The 14,227-nt window shown below is 34.5% G+C and overlaps 1 protein-coding gene across 5 annotated transcripts; it reads right to left on the bottom strand.

Moving 5' to 3' along the window:
* Positions 1-397: 397 nt before the first annotated feature.
* LOC111056953 (putative methyltransferase C9orf114) lies at positions 398-13,834 on the bottom strand. 5 transcript variants are annotated; one of them, XM_039434394.1, is made up of 5 exons: positions 11,951-12,105; positions 8,636-8,741; positions 3,875-4,245; positions 2,713-2,945; positions 398-1,803 (listed from the first exon to the last, which is right to left on the bottom strand). In XM_039434394.1, the coding sequence occupies exons 3-5, from the start codon at positions 4,223-4,225 to the stop codon at positions 1,254-1,256; spliced, it is 1,134 nt and encodes a 377-aa protein (XP_039290328.1). In that variant the 5' UTR covers positions 4,226-4,245; positions 8,636-8,741; positions 11,951-12,105; the 3' UTR covers positions 398-1,253. The 5 variants fall into 5 exon arrangements, with proteins under 5 accessions (XP_039290328.1, XP_039290329.1, XP_039290331.1 ...); XM_039434395.1 differs by having other exon boundaries at positions 12,023-12,102; XM_039434397.1 differs by lacking the exons at positions 8,636-8,741; positions 11,951-12,105 and adding an exon at positions 13,647-13,834.
* Between the last annotated feature and the right edge of the window lie 393 nt (positions 13,835-14,227).

The raw sequence follows: 14,227 nt of genomic DNA, 5'->3' as shown, positions 1-14,227 counted from the left end.
ATTTGATAATTAAAAATTGAACTTAACAACGCTTTTTGGTGGGTTCCGAACAACCGAGATGTAATTTTGAAAGGACAAAGATAAAAAGTTTGTGGTTCTGTTTAAAAAACGGTCACGTGTCTAACATGAGTATCAGGCGCTCGTCAATACTATAATTTCGAAATTGAATTAGGATCCTTATTCATGCAAGTTGCTGAGTAGAAATTACGACTTAATTACATTAATAATAACAAATTTATACTGAGCAACTTGACGTCTTTCTTTCTATTGATCAGCTTACAAATACGGTCCTGAATCACCGAACTAAAAAATCTCCCAATTTCAACAACGGCTTCTGAGTAAAATTAACACAGTTTGTTATTTACACGAGAAATGAAAAAAAAAAACAAGTCTATGATAATGTGAAATTAATTTAATAAATAACTAAAAATTTTATAAATAACTTACAATCTCTCAATAGGAAAACGAGGAAGTATTTTCCACGTTGAACCATTATCAATCTCTCCGAAAAAACGTTAGTGTGTGATAAACGTAATTTGAATTTCGATTTTTCAATAAATAAACTGTGACTATATTAAAGGCCGTATTTATAAACAAATCTCAAGAATGAACGAGCTGATTTCGGTTTGGTTGCCCATCAACCAATCACAAAGAGTCTAGTACTTGGATGCTACGCATCAAACCGAAATTTATTTATTTATTCCATTGTCATTACATATCATAATTATAATAAATATAATATGATTGGGAGAAGACAACAGGCATAGCCCAAAACTGTCTTCTCCCAAATTTTTACAAATAAAAGTTTCAAAAAAGAATAAGGTTAAGATTTCACTTTCACTTCAAAAAGTCCAATTTCCACTTCAAAACTAAAGACTAAACTAAAAATTTTGAATTAAAAACTGATTAAAAACAAAAATATTTCACTCAAATCTCTACAGATTGGAAATTTTTGAGTAATTTTGCAAAATTTTGAGCCAGAAAAAAACACACCACTTCACTATTAGCACAGCTAATTTGACTAACATTATTCTCAAGAATCAATTATAAATATCATGCATAACAATACATTTTTATTTTTTATTCACCAGTTCTTATTTAAAATGCGTATCTACCACAATAAATTTTACCTTCACTATAAAAAAGTTGATAATTTGAAATCGTTTTTTGGGAATTGGTGGTTGATAAGGGAAGGTAAAATACAGATTTAAGGTATTTTAAAATTTTATTAAAAATTGCATTGATATATTTGATCAAATATTGAGAACTCGCCTTAGTTCCGCCAACGATATCAAGATGGCCTCTTCCGTTCTAATCACTCTAGACCCTTGTTTGGGGCACGTATTAATGTATTTGTCAAATAGTAAACTAACATCATCAACAGTTAGTTTTTCATCAGCTTCTAGAGCCGCTTCTAACCCATGGAGTCCACCAAAAACAATCAAACAATGTTTGTAACTACTGAAAGAGTCGACATCGACATCTTCAACATGTGTACCTTTTTCGGAAGTGCCGATTGTCAGATCATAGCCGTCTTTGTAGGGACTGTTGGTCAAAACGTCGCTCAAACTATCGGCCAACCTCACCGTGTAGCCCCAGTACAGGTTCAGTTCGGATTTGGGCTGTGAGGGGGGCACAACTAGGCCCGTCAACTTTTTTGAGCCCTCTTTTTGAGGCAGGAATTTGACAGTGACACGCAGAGAAGGCGTGAGTACTTTGTCAACTACCACGTCTCGCAGTAGGCCAACATTCACGTAGGAGCCTTTGCCTGCACGCAAAGGCACGTCACTGACCACTCCTTCCCTATACAGAAACACCAATCTGTAGTAAATATAATTGTATTCAATTGAACTACAATTTTTAACTTTTAGAAATACCATATCACAAACAGGATAATGAATAGTAATAATTTCACAAACAGAAATAATGAATAGTAATAATTTCTGGTATGTCATTGATTTAAAGATTATTTATTTATTGGTTGAACCAATACAATATTCAAAAAAGAGAAAACTGGCTGCTGCCCAAAACTTCTTTTATTTCTTACTTTTGTCTCAAATATTTAGGTTGTCTATATTAATATTGATATAGCGTAAACTCATATTATTATTATTATTGCTTCTCAAGATTGTTTTGGGTAATCATTCATGTGAATAAGAAAAAGAGGATCCAAGAATTGACCTTGAAGCAAACCATTGGATATTTTACAGAGAGAATTATGGTTAATTGTTGAATATTCAACATAGGAATCTACCATATTACATAATATAGAAACGGCTTTCCAGTACACAGAATGCTGACTGAATATGTGAATCGAATAGAGTTCAGGAACTCGGAATTCAGCCTTGCAAGTCGGGTCTTTCGATTTATCAGGAATTCATACAAAACTCAAATTTAATAAGATACTATTGAAGTATCAATACATGATGACCTGTAAACATTTGAAAATTTACTAGACATAGAATCTTTATCTAGATCTCATTTCAGGACTTATCTGGATGTCATATGTTTCTGATTTTTGATCAGTGCTACTTTTTCCGGTTTGAGAAACCAGGTTGCGACTAGTTGAAAGTGATTGAATTATTTAGGTGAAAAATAAAGAAAGGGTTATGCGGTGGTAATGTATTTCTCATGGAAATATTTCCTAAGATGTTTAATGAATTTTGAATATTTCCTTAAATTCGAATTCAAAGGTGAAAATAATTTAGTTACCTGAACGGAGATTCATCTTGCTGACGTAGATGGTGGGGGGCATCCAATGGATTGAGCAGTCCGGCATACTGCAGGTCTTTGTGCAGGGGGAATATGTGCTTCCTCAGATACTGCGGACACTCTAAGTACTGCAGAATTCTAGCCAGCTGCAGACAGGACCAGCTCTTCTTTTTGTCCACAAGGATTTTCACTTTGCTGTCGTTACCTTCACCTTTGTCATCAAACACGATAATCTGAAAACAACGTTTGTACGGTAATGAAATAGGATATTTTTTAAATAGCAAGTAAGTATTTAGCTAGGAACTGAAGAAAGATTGACTGATAAGGAGACAATGAACTATTTTGGGATTAATTATTACAAATATCATTCTCACAGATATCATGGGAAATTGAAAGGTTCTAATAAAAAAATTGTATGACTTTTAGTTGGTTGGGAGTACCTTAATGCTGCATCCACACTTTCACCCAATGCATACAAATGTCGACAAGCGCGAAAGTAAGGATGGTTGCCAGGTCTCGCCTTCACTTGCCTTCTCTTCCCATCGCTCCGATTTTTGTCGAGTGAAGGCCAGCCAAGCATCCACAAATGGATTGCAAGACCAACGTGGCCAAGCTGGTAAGCTTGCAGCGACTTGACGATAGTGTGGACAAGGAATTAGGGACGGTCCCAACTAGACAAATATTATAATTTATGCCGTCAATGGGCCTCACGACTGTTATACATCAACCGGGACCGACAATTTAACGTACCCATCCGATAATAAGGGCTTGGCTTAAAAAGTTTGTTCATATAAATATAAGTGGATTGGATATTATAGGTACAACTACACAGTTCTCGTGTATGAATATAATCTTCATTCTTGAATGTGAGCTGGTCCTTTTCTATTGAAATATAGTTACACGAGATGAACACAATTTGTTGGATATTATCTATTTTGAGTCTATACATTAACAGTTGTAACGCTAACTGAATATAAATAATATTTGAATCAATATTTACGGGGACTCCCTTTTATATAGAATGTAATAATTCATTCTAAAATTTACTTAAGTATTTCAGTTATATTTCAAACTTGGAACGATCACCTAACCATCAGTTGATGACAGAATTCATCTTCCACCACTGTACTTGAGGATTATTCATCCAGAAAAGTTCACTTACTTCATCGACGTTGTAGATGCAAGCCGCACGTGCAATTTGTCCGGCCAGATACGTTCTCAATTCAGCTGACTGCGCATTTTCCATAATAGAGCCTGGTACTGCTATGCTCACTGTAGGCGGCTCAGTGAGAGCTGGTGCTTCTTCAGGTTTGTCAACAGGTGCCACGTTCGAACAAGTAGCTTCACACGTGATTTCACTCTCTTCTGGCTTGTCCAAAGCCTCCTCAAAGCTATTCACATCCTTTTTCATTCCTAATTGTTTCAATAGTTTTTTCTCTTTCCATTTTTTTCTAATTGTTTTTCGTTCGCTGTTTACCTCCTTCCAAGTTTTTTTAGTTGGAACTGGCGCCATGTTTTAGGCTAAGGCTAGATCTAGAAGAAAAAAAGCTTATTGAAATTATGATACCAACCATTTAATAATGGTGGAGTAAGGGGTTATAAAGAGGGAAAAGGAAGATGAATTGTATTTAGCTTGAAATAGAATGAATCTTTCAAAGATGGTTTTGTAGACCATAACATTATGACTTGTGTAACTTACGGTACATTTATCACAATTATTTGGAGAACTATCTTTAATGTGAAGCTCATGATACATTCAAATTAACGTTCAATTATTCATCTCTATAATTATTTTTTCTCTCTTAACACATGGACTATGTGCGGGCGCAAATGTCATGAATAAGGCACTCCGTGATCATTTTTGAGTAACAGTCGTGGAAGATGTCTCAATTTCTTCGTTAGGTCTAGCATAATAAGAATCGTATAAGTCGAAATCACAGGCAAACACCTCGGAAACAAGATGGCCGCCAAAATTTTCAGGGTTTTGCTATATCGCTTGTATTCCAATAACTGTTCAAGATATTAAAACGTTTTTCTGGACAAAAATATTTTAAAAATCTTCCTCTACAATATTTGTTTTATAAAATTCTCCTCTAAAACTCATATTTTTTTAGTTATAACCTTCAAAAGCCAAAAAAACGTCTTCTCTAAATTTGTTCAAATTTCATTCCATTATAACTTTTTTGTGCAAGAAATAAACTTACAGAGAAATTTTAAATCTATGAAATCTAGAAAATTTTTTCAACTTTGAAACGATATATCTTCATGTGCTGTACGTCAAAAAATGAGTTCTCCAAAGAAAACCCTGCATGATTTCTGGAGCGTTTTTCCATAGGCATGAGGTAATAAGCTAGAACTATAAAATCGATTTTTTCATGACTACTTTAAGATAGAGACTTGCAAATGGTCTCAATCTCTTCGTTACAACAAGACGAAAAAGAATATCGATGATGGAAACAACGAAAATATTCGTCATCATTGAAAAATGCAAGATGGCGGTCATTATTGACAAGAGTATGAAGTTATATTCACCACAGTAAAAGTTGGTGGAATTGGATAAATCTTTCGAATATTGTAGTATGATTATTTTGGAGCTCCCAGATGGCTGAATTGATCCGATATCCTCGACATTATTAGAATTACAGATGATTTCTTGAAAATCGACATATTTTCGCTGCCTTTTTTTTTCATCATGACAAACATTTTTGAGATTGATATCATGGATTAATCTCTTTCTACACATCATTATAAAAAGATTGATATCATTCCCAAGTCTGTACCTTCAAGGAGTCATGAGTTACACGGTTTTCTAATTGTTGGGATTGGCGCCTCTCCACTCACATGATCTCATGAACTTATGTCATTGTGCGAAATATCAATGTGAGGACAATGTAGTTGGTGATGGTTGAAGCTGAAAATTAGGTGTTTTTCACAATACAAGGAGCATTGTTTTCAGGTGTACCTGGAAATCTATTTGAGATAGAGCGCTCTCCCTGTCTCAGATTGTAGAGCACAAAAATACGCCCAGAGGGATTTTGAATTATACATCTAAATGTTGACAATCGGAAAATATTGTTAATCAAAAACTGAAATTCATCAAAATTGATTTTTCCTTCAAATTTCACTCATTTTTGAAAAATCATAACTCAGTACTCATTGGAAATAAAGAGCTCCGAAATATCTCATTTTATTCAGAATTTCATGATCTAAAAAAAGGCGAGAGCAAATTTTTCTGTCCGATTACGAGATTTGGCAGAAATAGCTGAAAATGAGCCGAAAATACAAGGTTTTTGGGCCATCCTGTTTCTAGCACAAGAAAATTTTGCATGAAGAAATTGGTTCTGAACTTCTCTTATGTATAATATTTTAATAATAATAATATTTTAAAAAATCAGAACTACAATATGAATTGCATGCACCAATGTATATAGTGACTGGACTATAGTGTTATTCAACTGTGAATACATATACAGAGTGAAAAGTGAAATATTGTCCCCAAAAAATGTATGTTTCAAGTTCTTGAAGTTGAATAAATAATGGAAAGAGTGGTCAAAAGTTGAAAAAATGTTCTAGATTTCATAGATTTGAAATTTCTCTGTATCTCTTGCACAAAAAAAGTTATAATGGAATGAAATTTGAACAAATTCAGAAAAGACGTTTTTTTGGCTTTTGAAGGTTATAGCTAAAATATTATTATTATTAAAATATAATATTATTAAAATATGCATTTTAGAGGAAAATTTGATTAAACAAATATTGTAGAGGAAGATGTTTAAAATATTTTTATCCAGAAAAACGTTTGAATATCTTGAACGGTTATTGAAATACAAGCAATATAGCAAAACCCTGAAAAATTTGGCGGCCATCTTGTTTCCGAGGTGTTTGCCTGTGATTTCTACTTATCATCATCACGATCCTTATCATGCTAGACCTAACGAAGAAATTGACACATCTTCCACGGTTGTTACTCAAAAATGACCACGGAATGACATTTGCGCCCGGACTAACATGCGCATTTTTCAAATAATAAGTTATAAGTGGGGTGATGAAATCCTGATTGTCATGATCTAGTTGTTAGTGAATCATTAATCCAAATTCTTGCTAACCATTCATAAATTTATTTGATCATCATTTAAAACTTTTATATCGTTGAAACATTTATTTGAACTATGTAATTTATAACCAATATATTCAATATATTTCGTATTGAAAGCTAGGAAAAATTAATCATAATATTTTAAAAACCTGTTGCTGGTCAAGCTATAGGCCAGATCCAGTCTCCTCTCCCCACACAGAAATCTGCCTTCGTGGAAGAGTTGCATGTTCTACTTTTCCATTTCACAAGTATTCAAACATCTTCATTTGTTAGAATATTTTTACTAATGTAGTATTACATAGTATTTTATTATTAGTCACTGAATGCATATATTTCGATTTAATTGTTCACATTGTAATGGTTATTTCAAGTTATTTATAAAATAAAAACATTTTGAATTTGTAATAAATAATATAGCCAGGCCTACTGATATCTTAAAAAGCCTTGAATACGCAACACATTTTAATGTACGATTTACTGCCACTAAATGTGCAAAACAGCTATCTTTAAGGGCCGGATTCCGAGCTCGGGATTTAGCTATGTTCTAGACTTTAAACAGCTGGAGTCAGCAAATTGGCTTCCCGAAACGGGGCGGCGTAGTCGCAGTTTTTATGGTAATCTTTCTTTTCTCATTTCTATAATTGGAAATGTTTTTTCTTGACGAAATGAAACATTCCTAAATAATTCAAAATAGCTGAAACTTAACACTATTTTCTCTCTATTTTATTTTGTGTTCAATTTTCTAGTTTTTCGAAATTCAATTTAAACGTGGACTACGACTAAGCCCCGTTTCGGAAAACCAATTTTCTTACTGCAGATGTTTCAAATCTAGAACTTAGCTAAATCCCAAGCTCGGAAACTGGCCCTAAGAGTTCTCATCAATTCCTTCTTTGAGAAGAATAAACTTTTCTCAAGTACGTAGTTTGATTTCGCAGAGTAAGGTCGTATGGTCGCAGTAAATCAAGCGGCTGAGCAGATTGGTTTGAGGTTGGTGAGTCCCTGGAATTGACCTTATGTGATTTGAGTATTCGACTGTGTTGACCATTACAGATACCAAACTTATTGAGAAACATCGTTACTAAGGCGTTGTAGACTCTGCTTTAAACATCTTGAAGACGTACCTGACTGGGAGGACACAGGCATTATCATTGAGAGGAGCTACTTCCTGTCCTTTTTCTATGAATTTTCTTGAACCTCACGGTAAATACTGGGGACGATATTAATTGATATTCCTTAAGTTTTTTATTCATTGTTACACATTCTGATTCACTTGAAGTATTATGCCAACCTTAAAATTTCAAAATCTTTAAATCATTATTCCTGGACCAAAAATCAAATGATGGAGCAGTGTGTGATATCATAACCTCAAACTTTGGACAACATTAACTATTTATCAAAATTCTTGGAGAGAAATAGTACAGGCTAAGCCTAGTTTTTCCTTGAATGTCATAATTATATTATGATTGTAGTATTTTGTACAATAAATAAATGATCGTTTATTTGCACAATAAATAAACGATCCATTTCATAATAAAGTTCAACGACTTGGATAAAAATTGCTCAACTTTCCTGTTAGCTGATAAAAAATTGCTGTCATTTGGTAATGACATTAAGCGTATATTCATAGACATGAACGTCTGTGGTCTTCAACGTCATTGACCCCAGCTCCATCTTTTATCTGAACGAGTGTAAGACAAAATATATCGTCAAAGTTTGTTGCAAAGTCTGCCTTATGACCCTGCGCGCTAGTAGGCTTTGTTTGGGATCCAAAACTCCTCTAGGCTAGTCACATGCAACAAGTCACAAGATATTGTCCCCTTTCCCTACCCGAATCTTTTTCCTTTTGCTCGAGCATCAGAAGAACGCATGTCTGGTAATGGTGAGTCATGCTATTTTCCACTGCCATTCAGCCAAGGTTGTGAACATACTGAAACTGCAAAAATGAACTGGATTATAACGGCAAGCAAAAATCATGCACATTGCAACCTCCTTTTTAATAGTCTGGGTATTTCAATAGTAGCCAGCACTACCTTTTTCTCTGCCTATGTACATCAAGAAGTACCAATGATATTTGTTGACTCGGAAAACAACAGCCAATAAGAGCTATTTGACATCACAAGAGTGCGCCTCCAGAGATCGCGGGTTTGCTACATGAGTTCAGAACTATGCTACTTCAACAGGCTGCCTGCACGTGTAAAGCAGTTTATTCTGAGCCGGGCCAAGTTGTGACCAGTTACTTGCGAGCCAGGACTTATTAAGATGTCCATAAATTGTCTACGACCTGTCTCAATGCAATCTGGCTGAATTTGTCATTGGGTTCATGAGGACGGCCATTACATATGTTAACTAATTGTAAATATAATTGAGTGTGGCATCTCAGTTCAAAGCGATTGACAATCAGTATTGCTGATCAATTAGTATTTTTTCAAGTTTATTCATGTCTTGACGCTATCGATCCCACAAGTATAGTTGACTTAATGGATGAACAAAAAGGTATAAATTTCTAACTCATCTAATATATTATGTTCAGTTGGAAACAAACTTTATTTCAATTTAAAATCCATATTGAAATATCAAAGCAGATGTACATCAATAGACAAATTGAGAGATAATTAGGCCTATTTCAAGATTTTATTATAAATAAAAAATGGCAGCTTTAGTGATAGGTGACCTAGCTTTAGAAGGTTATGTAACATTTTATCTGCATAGCAGATGGAAATTGTTGCATTATTAAGGCAAACTTTAGCAGCATGCCTTGGTATGTACTGCAACAAACCTCCAGCAGTCACCTGTCAGTAAAGTTTCCATATTTCAGTTGATTCGTTCAATCAAATGAGAACATGTTCTCAAGTGAGAACATGAGATGTCAATCGATTTTTAATTAAAGTTGGTGAAAAAAGTTATTCTTGGATTTTTGTAAAATCACGGTTACTTGGTTATTCAAAAATACAATTTTAACTCCCCCATTTTGTGGTATGATTTGAAGAATTGTCATAATTTCTTTGAAGATCAGTCTTATTGTCGAGATGTTGTGAAAAGTTTCACTCCCTTATGATCAACCATTATTTAGAAAAAAAAACTAAATTGCGGCTGTGTGACTTAGGACTCTCAGACAGCAAAGCTTCTTTATCAGTATGTATGTGATGGTCAACACAATCAAACGCTCTGCTCAAATCACACAATGTAGCTTCTTGATCAGTAGGTATGTAATTTTCATTTCCTGTGCATGATAAATGACCTGTCTGCAAATGTTCCTTGTCGAACCGTACTCTACGCAGATGACACAACTCTTGTCTCAAGCCATGAAGATCTTCACATGCTGCAGCAGATTGAGGCTGAAGCTTTCAGTATGGTGGCTGATTGGTTTGCTGCAAATGGGCTGCTGATAAATGCTGAAAAAACTCAAAGGATTGTCTGTGGTCTTAGGAATGATGCATCTGCAGTGAAGCTTCTTGGCATTTATTTGGACACCTAATTGGATTGGCAGGTGCATGTGAGCAATGTCTGTACTAAGCTGTCTAGAGTGATTTATGCTCTAAGAAGATTAAGAAATACGATTTCATTGGATAAACTGAGAACTGTTTACTTGGCCTTGTTCCAATGTCATATAGAATATGGTTTAAAATTATGGGGACATGCTCCCTCAGTAAATGACATACTCTTGTGCCAAAAGCGAGCCATAAGAGCTATGCTAGGTAAGCCTCCCAGGGAAACATGTCGTCCTTTATTTGTTGAGTTGAAACTGTTATCTGTGCATGGTCTTTATATTTTATCAGCTTTAATAAATGTCAAGAGAAGTCTGTTACAACATAATGAAAGAGGTTCACTTCACAGGTTTAATGTTAGAACCAGTCATGATATTAATGTTCCTAGATGCAGACTTAGAAAGACTCAGAACCACTGGCTTTCTTGTGGTATAAAATTTTTCAACAAACTACCTCTTGATTTGCGAGATCCTCCAATAAATGTGTTCAAGATCAAATTGCATCAGTGGTTTGAGAGAAACCCATTTTATTCAATAAATGAATTTTTATCTGGAGGCTATGATATTGATGTATAGATTGTTTATGTTTTATGCTATGTTTCTGTGATTTGACCTACCTGACTGTGATTGATTCTTGTTTAATCTCCGTTTGTCTTGACTGTGATATTAATGTTATTATTTGGCAATGTTTTGATCATCATTAGATATGTTGTTGTTTTTTCTGTTATAATTAATTTAATTATGATCTAGACTGACTCAGCAGTCAAACGGATAAGCTGTGATAAGATTTTTATATTGAATGGACTATTGACATGGAACTTATATTTATATTTTATTGACTATAAATAACTGTATGACGAGACTCTATGTTTGTAAAAGCTCTTGAGTTAATAAAACATTATTATTATTATTGGTCAACACAATCAAACGCTCTGCTCAAATCGCACAATGTAAGTGCCAGGGACTCCCAACCTCAAATACTGGACCAATTTTATTAGCCACTGTATTCACTGCATCAAAAGTTGAAAATCTCTACGAAAACCAATCTTAATAGATACTCAAGAAAAGGTTGTTTCTCTCAAAAAACTCCTCAAGTTGTGGTATGATGACCGCTTCAACAATCTTTCTTAAGATTGGAGACATGGACATTAGCCTGAAGCTGTCTAGGCTCTGGCGGTCACCCTTTTTTAACACAGGAACGGTTCTTGAGGTCTTCAGAGTCAGGAAAGATGACATATCTCAGGCAAGGGAGTTTGCAATATCATCTACGATCCACCACCTTTCTAAGCTTGAATACAGACATGCCACACACATTAGGGCTTTGGGATGTCTTGAAATAACATAAAATCTTTCTCAGGGCAGGCGGCGGAAGAAAAACAGACGAGCATGCACTGGTGGAAGTCGTACAGCAAACAGTTCAAGTGGATCACAAGTTTGGAAACACTGTATAATTTACGAGTCTTGGCTATCCAAAAATTGAGCCAATACAAACATTCAATATCAGCCTACTTGTAGAAAAATACTCTGCACAGTCCCTATATTATAGTCTAAAAGAATAAAAATAAAGTTTATATAAGTGATAGTGTTTACAAACAAGGTATAGGCTAATGGAAGATACCAAAACGTAATTATTGACATAAAGGTTGAATATAAATTACCTGAATAATTTAGATATTTGATTTAAATTAACTTTACACTGCAAAGTTATGTTTCTGAAATACGATACTAACTTTTCTGTTACGGTAATGAGTTTTACTTCTTGAGAGGTTAAACTTAAAAGAAAACGTGACGATCTAGGTTAGAATTCACTGCCATTTGTATCTAGGGACGTTCCGATACTTTCGATACTTACTGGTATCGATACTTTGCTTTCGATACCGGTGGTATCGGTATCGAATGATTCGATACTTTACTGGTATCGATACGCAAGTTAGAGTATCGAAACGGTATCGAATGGCGAAATGGGTAAAAAAGTAGTTCACTTCAATTAATTACATAATCATAAATAAATTGTTATATCAATCTTAGAAGATTATAAGGATTAATATAGATGAAAATTATAGTACTGAATTATAGCCATCACTAATAACAAACAGTACATAACTGACTCAAGCTCAGTCAATATTGGTTCAAAAATTATCAATTTGATCTACTATTAAGACCACATTTATAATTTTTGAACAAATATTCCTACAATTTGAAATCAAATTGATAATTTTTGAACCAATATTGACCGAGCTTGAGTCATTTACACATCTTTAGGGACGTTCCAGTTCCGATACCACCATCTTTCAATACTTGGTATCGAAAGGAGGGTATCGTTATTAGTAAAGTATCGGAAGAAACGTATTGATACCCTTATTGACCAAGCTGGAGTCATTTTCCCATCTTGCCAGAGGGTCTTCTTTGTTTCGACAGACTATTGAGACTATACTTGATAGATTGCAGTTTTGCAGTTAGTAGATAAGTATTTTAGTTGGTAATTCCGATACTTAATGCTCACTCGATGCTTGTGGTATCGGTATCGATACTTTTCTTTCGATACTCATGGTATCGATACTTTTCTTTCGATACTTTACTAATATCGATACTCTCCTTTCGATACCGACTCGATACCAAGTATCGAATGAATGGCGGTATCGGAACGTCCCTATATTGTATCTCAAATAGTGAAGACCAACGAGCTAAAATATAAATATAATGCATCTGAAAAAAACGGGGTCCGTTTCACAAAGGTACAAGTAGGTTACAAGTCTTGTTGCTTGTTGCCAACCATGGTTTTGGAGAAATATAGAAATAGTTAATATAGAAATAGAAATAGTTAATATAGAAATAATTAGTTATAGAATAGACACGGCCCATTGTATATTCATACTGAAAGTCGATGAAGCCAACCCTTAGACCAGTTATAGAATAGACACGCCCCATTGTATATTCATACTGAAAGTCGATGAAGCCAAAATCTACTGCCAAATCCACCCATCTTGACGTCACAACAGTGACGTCACGCATCGTATAGAAATGATAGAAAACTTTTTTGAGTTTGTTGTGTAAGTGTTTGTGGTGTTTAACTTACATTGTCGTTAAACAATGCATTGTTGTTAAACATAGCTTGTTTTACATAGCAGATATTTATATTTATGTAATTATTATATATGAAAATGGTAATCTCCTGCGCAGCATATAATTGCACTGAAATTTTTAGGAATAAAAGTGGAATATCTTTTCATGTGTAAGTTGAAATTTATACACATAAAATATTGTAAGTTGTAACTGTAATTATCCTTGGTTATGATGTAAGTGAACTTATTGCAGCATGACAATAAAGTAGTTTTGTAGACTACCGTACCGTACCTTATTATTTCCAAAACACATTTTAACTTTGAAGCCGATATCACATAAAACATTATTACTTAACCAAAATCGTTTTTGCCCGTAGCTAGAAATAACCTAAAAACACCATGAATCTGAAATAGACACAATCTGAAAGTTTTCCATAGGATGCGTGACGTCAAGATAGGTGGATTTGACAGTAGATGTTGGCTTCAGAGGCTAGACTTCCCAGCGTGTCTATTCTATAACTGGTCTAAGATTAATTCAGATAATAAACACAGTAAACGGAAACATAAGAGTGAGGCGGGATGCACACCGGAGAAACGCGTTTCATGAAACAAGCTTCAGGAAACGTGTTGCATGCAAACCATTTCACTCGTACATGCATACAAAAGAAACGGTTTTCCCTTCAGTTTTACAATGGATTCCGATGACGATGTGGTCGTTTTGTCATGGTGGCTAAGGAATTAAAAGAAAAGACGAAAATACTGGGTACGCCCACTGATCAGGGATCGAGACCATAGTTCCCTTGTTGTTGCGAACTTGCTCATAAGTGATCCTATCAAATTTAAGGATTTTTTTTCGAATGTCTAAGCCACTTT

The sequence above is a fragment of the Nilaparvata lugens genome, chromosome 8, assembly GCF_014356525.2.
Source record: "Nilaparvata lugens isolate BPH chromosome 8, ASM1435652v1, whole genome shotgun sequence".
Taxonomy (NCBI): domain Eukaryota; kingdom Metazoa; phylum Arthropoda; class Insecta; order Hemiptera; family Delphacidae; genus Nilaparvata; species Nilaparvata lugens.
The sequence above is the reverse complement of the archived record's forward strand: the minus strand, read 5'-3'. Positions and strand labels throughout refer to the sequence as shown.